The sequence below is a fragment of the Zootoca vivipara genome, chromosome 12 (genome assembly GCF_963506605.1).
Source record: "Zootoca vivipara chromosome 12, rZooViv1.1, whole genome shotgun sequence".
Taxonomy (NCBI): domain Eukaryota; kingdom Metazoa; phylum Chordata; class Lepidosauria; order Squamata; family Lacertidae; genus Zootoca; species Zootoca vivipara.
Window position 1 is genome coordinate 28603691 of NC_083287.1, and position 13840 is coordinate 28617530.

General features: G+C 44.7%; 1 protein-coding gene across 1 annotated transcript in view; it reads left to right on the plus strand.

Moving 5' to 3' along the window:
* VWDE (von Willebrand factor D and EGF domains) overlaps positions 1–13840 on the plus strand; it is a 50503-nt gene that overhangs the window by 23859 nt on the left and 12804 nt on the right. Inside the window, exons 12-20 of the mRNA XM_035129890.2 lie at positions 668–1662; positions 3468–3604; positions 5971–6126; positions 6482–6586; positions 9289–9403; positions 11282–11532; positions 11663–11771; positions 12706–12843; positions 13544–13690. Coding sequence (XP_034985781.2) covers positions 668–1662; positions 3468–3604; positions 5971–6126; positions 6482–6586; positions 9289–9403; positions 11282–11532; positions 11663–11771; positions 12706–12843; positions 13544–13690 — 2153 coding nt within the window. The remainder of the gene's footprint in view (positions 1–667; positions 1663–3467; positions 3605–5970; positions 6127–6481; positions 6587–9288; positions 9404–11281; positions 11533–11662; positions 11772–12705; positions 12844–13543; positions 13691–13840) is intronic.

Genomic DNA, 13840 nt, shown 5'->3' on the forward strand with positions numbered 1-13840 from the left:
TGGGCCAGGGTCACCCAGTGAACTTCATGGCTGAGTGGGGATTTGAACCCTGGTCTCCCAGGTCCTAGTCCAACATTTTAACCCAGGCATAGGCAAACTCAGCTCTCCAGATGTTTTGGGACTACAACTCCCATCATCCCTGACTACTGGTCCTGTTAGCTAGGGATGGTGGGAGTTGTAGTCCCAAAACATCTGGAGGGCCGAGTTTGTCTATGCAACAGAGATGCTCAACAGCATGGAAAACAAGTCCTAGGGGGTTTGAAGGAACTGCTTAGCCTGCTTAGCCTGAGTGGGGAACATTCTTCAATGACCTGAAGGGCTGTCACATAGAAGAGAGCAAGTTCTTATTCTCTGCTGCCCCAAAGGACACGACTATATCTAATGGACATTAAGTTATTGGAGGATACTTTTTGGCTGGGTGGCAGGAGAAATTTATTGATGGTTGAACTGGTTCAACATTTAAATGAATTGTCTAGTAGGATTTCCTTTGCTGGAACAGAGGCTGGATAGCCAAATGTCTAAACGGAAAATTGCTATAGTAACAAGTATCACAAAGCTCCAGTGGCATGAACAGTTCTCCCCTTCTCCCCCCCCCCCCCAATCCATCCATGCATGTTGCTTGTTTGGATAGCAGCCATGTTGAGATTTTCCAGTTGTTTTTTGACAGGATTTTGCCAGGAGAAAGTCTGTTTGACCAAATACCGGATCTTTCAACTCCAGCCCAGGAAATCGTTTTCTGTAATTGCAATGCTGGTGACGTGGGAGAAGATCAACTAGCAAATAAACTGAATTCTGTTTTTGAGGCGGAATTGTCTTTGCCCTGCAGAAGAAACAAACAAAACGCTTGGCTCCCTTCCTTGATCCCGGGGCTGGATGTAACCGCTGAGTACATCAGCTCGCTTGATCCTATCAGGGGCTTGAGGAAACGCGCTTCCGTGCTGGAGGAGGTTTCTTCTGCTGTTCCCTCCAGAGAGGGACGCTCTCTGAATCAAAGAGCTCTTCAGACAGCAACCCCAGAACACACAGCTCTCTTTCTGAACTCAAAGACAGGATTTACAACACACAAACAGGCTGTTTGGGGCCGGGGGGCTGACAGCTACACAGACAAGTTTGGCAGCCAGCGGCATCTCAAAAGACATTCACGCCCAAAGCGCCAACATGACTACGAGTACCTTTCTGTGTTTCCATCCCAGAGCCTAAGCCAAACAGATCTGGATGGATTCAGCTATTTCTTCCCAGAAGATCACACGGCTGACCCATACCAAGAGCCCATTTCTTCATGGCCTACGCCTTCCGGCCTCACTGAGTCGGATGCGTCCGACCTTTGCCAGGAGACAGTTGCCAATTCCAGCATAGTGAGGGCTTGCAAGGCTCTCCTCGGCCAGCGGGTCAATGATGTGGTAAACTTGTGCATCAAGGATCTGCAACTGAAAGACGACCTCAGCTGGGCAAAGGCAGGCTTGGCCCTCCTAGAAAACGAATGTGAAAAGAGAGCTTTGGAAGAAGTTAATTACCGCACTGGAGAAGAAGACAATAGATTAGCTGAGGACTTGCTCTTAGCACTGAAGTGCCCCAACCTCTGCAGCGGGAGAGGTCACTGTGTTGAATGGGGCTGTGCTTGTTTTCAAGGCTTCAGCTCATATGACTGCAGCACCTCATCCGGTGAGTCGAGCTACAGTTACTAGCGTTCTTTCTCTGCCCCTTCCTTTTCCAACATCTATATTCTAATCTGTAAAACAGTCGGCTTTGCAGTCTGTTCTGCATCTGTCCTGTTTCCTAGAGGTAAGACATATAATATTTGGCTCCTGTCATGCCAGATTTAACCACTGCTCACTGGAACGCTAGTCTCAGTTACTAGCTCAGGAAAATAGTACAATTTCACATGCCAGCCTCCTTATGAAATGCAACCGGATGCCTCTATTTCAGGCATCCCCAAACTTCGGCCCTCCAGATGTTTTGGACTACAATTCCCATCATCCCTGACCACTGATCCTCTTAGCTAGGGATAATGGGAGTTGTAGGCCAAAACAACTGGAGGGCTGCAGTTTGGAGATGCCTGCTCTATTTCATATTTCTGGTATTTGGGCTCTTTTATATAATATGACACAGCCCTTGGTGAGTGGAGAGGAGCACCATGCTGGGGGGGGGGCATCTACATGGGAGTGCCTGGTTCACAGCCCTTCATAAATTGTGTGCCCGGGGCCATGGCCACCCCCCACACTATACCTCTGCCAGGGGACTGTGTGGCCTCCTAATAAGAATAATAATATAATATTATTTATAACCCGCCCATCTGGCTAGGTTTCCCCAGCCACTCTGGGCGGCTTCCAACAGAAATATTAAAATACAATAATTTATTAAACATTAAAAGCTTCCCTAAACAGGGCTGCCTTCAGATGTCCTCTAAAAGTCTGGTAGTTGTTTTTCTCTTTGACATCTGGTGGTAGGGTGTTCCACAGGGCGGGTGCCACTACCGAGAAGGCCCTCTGCCTGGTTCCCTGTAATTTGGCTTCTCGCAGCGAGGGAACCGCCAGAAGGCCCTTGGCACTGGACCTCAGTGTCCGGACAGAACGATGGAGGTGGAGACGCTCCTTCAGGTATAATCAGATGTTATGGAGAAATAGAGCTGAGTGTCATCAGCATACTGATGACAACTCACCCTGAAACTCCTAATGACTGCTCCCAACAGCTTCATGAAGATATGAAATAGCACTGAAGATAAGACAGTCCCCTGTGACACCCCACAGCGTAGCTGTCAGGGTGCCGAAAGACATTCTCCGAATACTATTCTCTGGACTGAAGGGAGGATTGAAACCACTGTAATAAAGTGAGCTCCCAATTCCCATTTCCCAGAGCTGGTCCAGGAGGATGCCATGGTTGGTGGTATCAAATGCCAATGAGAGATCAAGATGCAGGAACAAGGTCACAAGGTCACACTCGCTGTGTCCTGCTCTCTATAAAGGTCATTCATCAGGGCAACCCAGACTGATTCCATTCTGTGGCCAGGTCTGAACCCAGTATGGAATGGATCTAAATATGATCCCTGTATTCTTTGCACACATGAAACAATTAGCATATCTAAGTAAGAACACTTCTCTCTGACATTCAGTTTTCTGAGCGCAGGGGATATTTTTGGATGGAACAATATTCAATCATATGAGCGCTCCCCGCCCAACTGCAGAATGAAAATTTGAGGTTCAGAGACAAGTGTGCCCCCATGCTCACTGTTTGTGAAACCTATGCCTTCCTTTAACAGAACTCGGTATGTCAAATTCTCTTGAAGAAATTCAACGTGACATACATTGAAATTAGTTAGTTTCTTTGCCCAGATTTTGTGTCTGTAGTGCCCTATTTCCTTCATATTTGTTTCATAGGTATTTGTTGGCACAAAAGCTTTGTCATACTGTTTACACAAAGGGCCCGTTGATTGACTCGGTGTGTTTCACTTTCTGATTTTTGTTTTCAAGATCAGGTTCCGGAAATTACAGAGCTGAACAATGGAGGGTTGTGTGATGTCCGGCAGTATGACTGCACAACTGTAAGAGTTTTTGGCCGTGGATTCATGGAGTCACCAGGCCCCAGATGTGAAATTAATAAGTTGCAGGTGGATTGTTTTATGTAGTATTGATAAAGGTTCAGCATTCAGGTTTTTAGAACCTGAAGATCCTGTAAGCCATTCTGCATCTGTATTCTCCATATTCAAGCAGTTGTTGATTGAGGAAATCATAGGTGGTACAAGTGGTAGAGCCTGCAAACGGAAGGCTATAAGAAACCGAGTTCAGCATGGTTTTCTTTTTTTTTCTTTCCTCAGCTTTATTTTTTGGCCCTGTGCAAAGGTGACAAACTGGAAAGTCCCATGCAGACTTGTGGGTGCAGCTACTTGGTTCTGCATTGCTACTGGTTGGGTATGAAGACTGCAAGCAAAATTTACAGGATGATTTTTGTAGGGGAGAAAGCAATTACTCAAACTGGAGTTTATCCAAGACCCTTGATCAATTGGCCAGTATCAGAAGCCTGAGCTAAAGGAGCTGAAACTAGCGCCTGGCCTCTGAGATATAATACAACTTTTAAAAAACAACAACAATCCCTTATGTATAAGAAATTCCATTTTCACATCGACTCAGTAGAAAACATTTTCTTTTTCCAGTGCACCTTTATACTTGGCTCCGTCCAGCTGATGCTGAGGTTATTTTGGCAGTTTCTATTACAATGCAGGCTGTGGATTTCCCTTTGTACACGACATGGATCCTATCATCAGCAAGTCAGTTTGAAACAGCACATTTACATTCCATTAAGTTAAGAGCTGCTCTCCTAACTCCTAGTGAGACAATTATGGGGAGTTCACTTATCACAGCTTGAACTGTCTCACTCCTCACTCATTGCAAGCTGGAGGGTTTTAATAACACTTTCAGCAGCGACACTCTTGGTCTTATGCCCCCCCCCCCGGGCCTATCCTTTTATCAAGCAGATAAAGTTTTGGGTTGTTATGCGAGTCCATTAGATCTGAATAATGTCTGATTTTTATGTTTTGCAAAGGGAGAAGAACAGCCATTGCTATAACTTCTGGCACAACCTGAGATCTTTTTGCTCACTTACAACACAGCCTGACTGAATTAGGCCTGCAGTCCTATGCTCATTTTTCTGGGAGTAAGCTCCGTTGGACACAGTGGGATGTGTTTCAGCACATGTATGCATGGAATTGTGTTGCACAGCTCCTGCAATCCACCTTATATACTTCTTTCACTATGCCTACCCACTGTCATCTTTATTTCTCTCTCCCCCTGACTCCCCTTTTTGTTTTTCTGTTTTTGCTTAACATTCAACTTGAATATTCTGAGGGAACGTGAAAGCTTGTGCAGTACTTTGCATTTCTGTTGTTTCTCAGAAAGGTATTATGTTTGAATTGCTCCATATGAGGGACACTGGTGGCGCTGTGGTCTAAAACCCCTGAGCCTCTTGGGCTTGTCAATCGGAAGGTCGGCGGTTCGAATCCCCGCAACAGAGTGAGCTCTCGTTGCTCTGTCTCAGCTTCTGCCAATCTAGCAGTTCAAAAGCACACCAGTGCAAGTAGATAAATAGGTACAGCTGTGGTGGGAAGGTAAACGGCATTTCCGTGCACTCTGGTTTCCGTCACGGTGCCCCAGTGCGCCAGAAGCGGTTTAGTCATGCTGGCCACATGACCCAGAAAGCTGTCTGTGGACAAACACCGGCTCCCTTGGCCTGAAAGCGAGATGAGTGCAGCACCCCATAGTTGCCTTTGACTGGACTTTAACTGTCCGGGGGTCCTTTCCTTTTTTTTTTTTTACCTTATATGTGGGATCAGTTGAAACCGTCCTGAAGAAGCAAGCAGAAGGGTTTCTACTCTTTAAGTGGCCCATAGACATTCCACCCACAATGTTGTAATTAAAAGTTCACTGACAGAATATAAAAGTGACCCATTGTCAGTGGATGAATCTAGGTGCTTGCACGGGGTGAATGAGAATCATTTCAGGGTATGCCACAAAAAAGTCCCTCCTCTAGAAGTAGATGTGAGATGGCGTAGTTCAATGGTTTAAGCTATTTTCTTCCTTGCACTGGTTTTTGCAAATGATACACACATACACACAAAAGCTGGGACCTACTTGTATTCTTCAGTTGGGGAGGGGATTGGTTCTTGCCAAGTCTCATAGCCTAGATCTAAATTAGGGCCCCCATTGCTTAAAATAAAATAGAAAAGCTCTGAGGAGATCCAATAACGGATATTTTGCCATTTCGCTATATGGCTCTGATTTGATGATGCATTAGTGCTGCAGAATACTTGCCCATTTTGTACCCCCAGAACTGCCAAATCGGGTCAAAAGAGGTGGCAAATTGAGGTACTCTGTAGAGCTTTGCTTCATATAGCAGTTGAGATTACTTGTATATCTATTTGTATATCACTGTCTTGTTTATAGGGTCACTAAATCAGGAATTTTTGGTCCTTTAATTCAGTACAGTGATAACAAGTGGGTGCTTGGGGAATCTTTATTCATCCACGCCACTTTCCACAACACCAGGACCGTGGATTGCCAACTTCCCTCTGAAGGACACCAGACCGAAGGTCTGGATCTTGTGGATGGCCAACCCGTTGCAAGGTGGCAAATTAAGGTAATCTCTAGAGATTTACTTCATATAGCGACTGAGATAATTTTTTTAAAAAAACAAATCCCGATTTGCCCTATGCAGAAGTAAGCCGAGGAGGTGCACGAGCATAGCTTGTAAAACCATTTTTTAAAAATCATCAAAAGGCACACAAGTTTTGCTCTCTGTTTATAATAGGTCACCCAGAGAAATACCATTACTTCCCGTTCTATCTTCTGCTTACCCCTGCAGTATGTAGAAATCAAGCTTAAAATATGTAGGGGTCTAGGTAGGATGTGCATGTTGTCAATTGTGAAATGCGCCATAATCCCCTTTCGGATGCTTATATAACTCACAGAACTGTTGCTCTATGTCTAAACAGATTTCTAATGACGGGTTCACTTATAGCAACCCTAAAACAGTGACATTATTTGATGGAGCTTGTCAGATATGCGACCCACAATCAAATGGATTTTGCACGTTAAAGGCAAGTGTCTTCTTCTTCTTCTTTTTGTTTTGTTTTGTTTTGAATATTTACAACCTGATTAGTGCTAGGAGATAAATCTAGCAGAGATGTCATCTCATTAAATGAAACGGAATAGATTAATCATGTACAATTTTAGTGGAGTGATCAATTAATTAGTCAGTTAAATATGCAATACACAATTTCTGGAGGGGCAACAGTGTTAATCCGTTACAGCTGTGAGTCTTGTGGCACCTTAATGAGTTGTTGTTGGCATCTGTCTGTCTTGAGAGACGATAGGGTCCTCCGGGGGTGAAGCCAAACCGCTGGAGAATCATAGTAGCTGCAGAGATTGGTAACTCATCACTGCTGCCTCCTGCATTGTTTTTGCTGCATTAGCAGCGCCAAAGTGACCTCTCTGGAATGTAAGCCCTGGCAGTGTGCATGGAGGTTCTGGGCTGCCTAGATGACAAGCCCCCTACTCTTAGCCTTGCTGATGTGATGCAAAGGAAAGCAGAGCAATACGTTTGGCAGGAGCTTGGCTGCAAGAGTTGCTGGAAGGAGGCGTACAAGATGCGATCCAACCATCTTGGGGACTCCACTCCAGATTTGTGTAGGGTTTGCTCCTTAGCAAGAGAGCGAGTACAGATTTTTCCTTGGAGTTTACTCCCTTAAAGAGCAACGCGTTTATTTATGGCACATGTATTCATGACTAGAGTCCACACCATCAGATGCACAGGATCAACAATACTGTACTGTCTACTCAGAAGCAAGCCTGATTGAGTTAAGTGAGACTCCCAGCTAAAGGTGTAGGGATAGGAGCACCTAGGGGGGTTCCCATTGGCTAACAGCTCCAACCAGGATGGCCAATAGTCCGTGATGATGGGAACATGAAACTTTTAAGGCTCACAGGTCGGAAGTAGGCAGTCTGTTACTCTTAATGCCTTATCTCTATTTTTGCTGCTACCCAACTTCCAACTGGGTTGACTGGATTCATTCCAAAAATAACTTCTGATGTGTTTGTTGGTTGTTTCCAGAAGGGAAAGTGCTCTCTTTCAGCCTGTCCTCCTGCTCCTGTCCTCAAGGTGTCTCATACATCTCTCAGTCTACGAGGTTATCACAGCCGTGACAATATCACTTCCTTGTGTGTACTACTGAGTCTCACATCTCCTAAATTAGGGATGGGGAAACTATGGCCCTACAGATGTTCTTGAACTCCAACTTATGGGAGTTGTAGTACAGCAACATCTGGAGGACTGCCGTTGCTCCAACTCTGGCCTAGACCAATAGCAGAGCTGCTTCAGAGCAGCACTTGAATCAGCATAACACAGATTTTGTGGAAGCTTCACACTGCACAGCATTGATGGATTGTCTCAGGCACAGAATGGTTTGTTTAAAAGATACTTTCTAAGTAAAAATAAGCAGCTTCTACTGTACATGGATGCAAAATGGTATTGTATTACCAGGTATCCACTACAAAAAAAGACAGATATGAATAAATGTAATCATGCCTGCCCTGGTTCCCCCAGACATTGCTAGACTACAAGTCTCACCATCCCTGACCATTGGCCATGCTGACTGGGTTTGATGGGAGTTGGAGTCCAACAACATATGGATGGCACCAGTTCAGGGAAGGATGTGGTCATTCTGTGCAAGTTTACTCAGAAGTAAGTCGCACTATGTTCAGCAAGAATTCTTCCTAGGCAAATCTCTACGGCAGGCAGGCATCCCCAAACTTTGGCCCTCCAGATGTTTTGGGCTACAATTCCCATCTTCCCCAATCACTGGTCCTGTTAGCTAGGGATCATGGGAGTTGTAGGCCAAAACATCTGGGGGGCGCAGTTTGGGGATGCCTGCTCTACGGTATTTGCAACCCAAATTCACAATCTGCTATAGAACAATACAATACAGCATTGAACTTAGTGATCCCTCCTAATAATTCAGATTCCCATAGTGGACCTTTTGCGTGATCAAGAATTGAAACACCAAACTCAGTAGTTTCAACAAGGCACCTTGAAATCCTATCAGGTGTGGACCACAAAGGATTTCCTGAATGCCCCACTGGAAGGCATGTCGTTTGTGGAAGATCTTGGCAAGGGTCCCCAAACTACGGCCCCCGGGCCGGATGCGGCCCAATCGGCCTTCCAATCCGGCCCGCGACGACCCCCGCCGCCCGCTGGCGCAGCGACGATCTAAAAAATCGGCAAAAAATCGCCGAAAATCCTTTGTGCGCATGCGTATGGGCCTCTCCCGACCCGGAAGAGGTCATTTCTGGTGCACTTCCGGGTCGGGGGAGGCCCATACGCATGCACACAAGCGATTTTCGGCGATTTTTTCCCCCGCCCGTGTGCGTGTGCGCATGCGCACGGCCGCGCACTCCCCCGCCCTCCGGCCCGCTGCGCGCGCACTCCCCTGCCCTCCGGCGTGGTCGGCGCGGCGGGCACCGGTCCGCCGCACGGTAAGTCTGGGGACCCCTGATCTTGGCCATAATTGGTCCAGCCCAAGTTCTGCTCATTTTAGTGACAGTGGTATAGAATACATTTCTGAAGACCTGGCTTGTTACAAGTTGCGAACTCTCTGAAGCATCAGCATGCAAAAATTAGATTGAGGCTTGGGGCACGTGAGAGTAACTAGCCGGCCACTGCTTTGGCAGTTTGTGGCACATGAATAAATATGCAGGAAAAATATTCCAAAATCTTAATGAATGATGTTTTATTTCTGCAAAGGAGAAAACATGCAACATAGATGGACTTTGTTATGGCGAAGGTGACACAAATCCTACAAGCCCTTGCTTACTCTGCAGACCGGAAATATCAAAGTTAACTTGGTCAGTTGCTGAAAGTAAGTTCTAATTGGTTTTGAAGCTCACTGGTTCAGATGCCTAAACCTAACAAATGATTTGTATTCTCAGATTCATGCACATTTTCCATGTGCATACCAATGTTTACAGTAAACTGTGAAGGGGAGACACATCTCCAGAAAGTTGAGGAGGAGATACATATGACATGGAGCTGGCAGTGAGTCAAGTGTTACTCCTTCAAGAATGGGAAAGCTTTGGCCCTCCAGATGTTCTTGGACTACAACCTGCGTCATTCTTTACCCTTGGCCATGCTGGGTAGAGCTGATTGAAGTTGAGAGTCCACCATCTTGGAGGGTCACAGGCTGTCTATTCTTGCCTGAAAGTTTGGAGCAGCACATCACCTCTCTAGACTTTATGACTTGTGAACCTTCTCATGAGAAACAGAAACTTCAGACAAAATTTGCTACCTAGCAATTGCTTGCTTTGCGCCAGCTCATTTTGTTCCTAGCTGCCTGCGTCTCCACCCCCATCATTCTGCCCGTACACTGAGGTCCAGTCCCGAGGGCCTTCTGGCGGTTCCCTTGTTGCGAGAAGCCAAGTTGCAGGGAACCAGGCAGAGGGCCTTCTCGGTGGTGGCGCCTGCCCTGTAGAACGCCTTCCCATCAGATGTCAAAGAAAAAAACAGCTACCAGATTTTTAGCAGACATCTGAAGGCAGCCCTGTTTAGGGAGGCTTTTAATGTTTAATATTATTTTATTTCATTTTTCTGTTATAAGCCGCCTAGAGTGGCTTGGGAAACCCAGCCAGGTGGGCGGGGTATAAATAATTTATTATTATTATTATTATTATTATTATTATTATTATTATTATTATGGCTAAAGTTCATCATGGGTCCATTTTCCTGATGAATTTGTGCCATTTTGTTCTGTGGTGTAATGCTCTTGTGGGGAGAGGGTGATGTTTATTGCATGTCAGTGGATCATGAAATGTGTTTCTTCAAGAACTGTTTGTATCTATTAGTACCTCAAACAGGTCTTGAAGAACCACATTTCATGACCCACTGAATGTTAAAGAGCCTTGAGTTGTATCCTGCTCAGGCTTCCTCAACCTCGGCCCTCCAGATGTTTTTGGCCTAGAATTCCCATGATCCCTAGCTAGCAGGACCAGTGGTCAGGGATGATGGGAATTGTAGTCTCAAAACATCTGGAGGGCCGAGGTTTAGGAAGCCTGATCCAGACGAACTTAACTGAAGTCCCATTGGTTTCAGTGCGACCTGTGATTAACTCCCTCCCAGTGAAAATCCAGGAAATGGAATTGTAGTTGTATCTGATTCCTTGTATAGAGCAGTGCCTGCAAAGGCAAGTGCGAAGCAGGAAACCACTTTGTGCAGGAACTCACACACCCCAGTGAAAATCCCTTTCAGCAGATGCTTAGAGCCGGTGTCACAGACTGGTTGCACAACTTTTCTCAACCTGGCAACCCCCAGGTGCAGTTGGACCCCCAAATCCCATCAGGCCCAGCCAGCATGGCCAATGGTCAGGGGTGATGGGAGTTGGTATCTGACGATATCTATAAGGCACAAGGTTGGGGAACGCTGACTTACTGCAATGCACAAAGCACAAGAGGATATCTCTGTCGGTAGAGAATGAGGCTCTTCATCTCAGGGTTGTTTGTTTGAGCCCCACATTGGGTAAAAGATTCCTGCATTGTAGAGGGTCGCACTAAATGATCCTCATGCTCTCTTCCAACAACAGCTCTATGATAGGGGATCAAGTAAAGCACTGCAGTCAGGTGCACATTTGGTATAGTGGGTATGTAAGTGGCTATGTAAGTAGGTGGGGAACAGATCAAAAAAATTCCTGATGTCATCCATTTTTCATATTTCTCACTTTGTGGCTGTTCCATTTATTTCCTTTCAGACAACCAGCCTCCTGTGCTTCAAAATTTGCAAGAAAGCCTGCAGACCTTTTATGGGGAGGATTTTGTGTATCAATTCTCAGCGACGGACGCAGAAGGCTCTGCCGTCGCTTTCTTATTGAATTCCGGCCCGCCAGGTGCCAGTCTTTCTCCCGCTGGACTCCTGATCTGGAAGGCGCTGTCGAAGAAGCCTGAGCTGTTTACCTTTTTTGTAACGGACGACTGCAGTGCGGAAACCAAAGTTGCAATAGAGGTAATAACTATTGTGGTCAAACAGCCAACGCTAATTGCTATCATGCAGCCATGACAAGAGCTCCATTGCAAATGGATTTATCCCATTCAAGAGTAATTATAGCCTGCTGTTTATTGGGCATCTTTTGTAGGTCAGCGTGAAACCATGTGACTGCTTAAATGGAGGGTCCTGTGTGACCGATACCAATTTCCCTCCTGGAATGGGGAAATATCTGTGCGTCTGCATGCCTGGATTTGAAGGTGACCTTTGTCAAGTGAATACCAATGACTGCGCATCCAACCCCTGTGGCCTTGGCAGATGTTTTGATGGAATAAATAGCTTCCGCTGTGAATGTACACCTGGTCTGCAGGGTGAATTGTCACTTATTCTGCATTTGCATAACAATAATTCAATTACATGCATGATTTCAGGCTCCGGTTTACTGTGAGGTTTATTTAAGCAGAACAAATATTTTTCAAGCATCACTGAGTTAGATCTTCCAATGAGGAAGAGGGGCAAACCTTTTCTTTTGAAAAGCTTGTGTGGTTTGTGGATTATAGTGGAAGCCAGAATAAGAAGTTAAAAAGCCCAGTGCAACCCTATACATCCCTACTTAGAAGTCAGTGCAATTGAGTTTAATGAGGCTTGGATGTAGGGTTGTATAGGAATAGGATAGGGTATTATTGAATTAGTCTGCACAGTGCATAGAAAGAGAACAAATAAAAAAAACACTACATAAAATTCATTTTTTTAATTCCGCATAAATATATACATGAAATCATTTTGTCTTAGATCTTATCTGAAACAACCAAACATTAAGAATAAATAGGGGAAATATGTGTCCAGATGAATCTATACGATAAAAACTCAGAATCTCCATCACTGCTGTTTGAAATCAATCCCAAATAACGTTTCCTGAGGCTGGAGGGTTTTTTGCTGCAAAAGTTGCCACGTTCCCTTAAATGTATGGTATATAGAACAAATACACCATAAAAATCCCAGATTTTTTGTATGTTTGTTTCTGGAAAATCATGGGCTTGGTATCTCCCAAGAGTTAGGCAATGAACCAACATTTGTTTTCTGTGTTGAAAATATTTGTGGCATTTTCTTTTCATGAGCTCCTAGTTCCCGAGAAGGAACAGACACTTGAAAAGGCCCTTTGATGTGTGCCTGAATGTCTTTCTTTCTGTTTAGGTAGACATTGCCAAAAAGACCCTGATGAATGCAAATCCAGACCATGCTTCCCTGGAGTAGCTTGCTTCAATACTATAGATTCCTATTATTGTGGTCCATGCCCCAGTGGCCTGTACGGAGATGGGAAAAGATGTTATGGTAAAAAGCTATCCTTTTTTGGTCACCAAAAAAAAAACATATTTCGTTTAATTTCTGAGTGTTTTGTTTGTTGCACTAAGCAATGCTTAAAACATCGGATGTGCCTAAGGCAGAAACCTAATAATACTGTCCATATAATAGAAATTCATAGGACTTTCATGCTTGATAGCTGATTCTGTCTATATGGGATAGGAAACATGGTTTTGAATGAGAAAAGTTTTGGTAGACAGGTTGAACAGATTGACTTAAGTCAGCCTTCCCAAACCAGTTTCCTTCCAGATTTTTTGGGCAATAACTTTCATCATCCCAGACAATTGTCTGAGCTAACTGGGGCTGATGGGAGTTGGAATCAAACAACGAAAACAATAGCAGCATTTTACTGGGTAAGAAACTAAGACTTTCCAAGAGAGGATCAGCACAGTGCTGTAAAATAATTGTCTGTATGTGTTTTCCCATATAAGCAACTTCCAATTAAATGTTTGTTTGTACAGTCTGTTCCTCTGTGTGCTTGCAGAAGATGTACGTAGAATCTTTCTGGCCGCAGTTGGAATCGTGAGGCTGGCAGTGGCTGTAACCTGGAACGCTGAACATTTTTCAATAAGCCTAACAACTTTTTATGTAACCCTTTGGCTGTCCTTTAAATAAGCTACCTTTGGTTCGCTATCCCTTTGATTTGGACATTCTTTTGTTTATGTCACAGCTGGAATAAAACCAACAAGCAAGGCTCCCTCTGGTCGTTTGACTCCAGAAGATGGATATAACAAAATAGACCCCAGTGAAAGAATTGGTGCGGGCAAAAATCATGGATACAGTATTGCTGGTGCCCATACTGATGAAAATGTCTCTGGCAAGTAAAGAGCTCAGGTTTATGTTATTCATATTTTTTTTAAGATAAAAGAATGGGGTGGGAGGCAAACCTTATTATTAGAATTCTTTCTGATTTCTGAACATCAGAATGAACAGCAGTGTATTCCTGGGGATATACCATTTCTGAAAA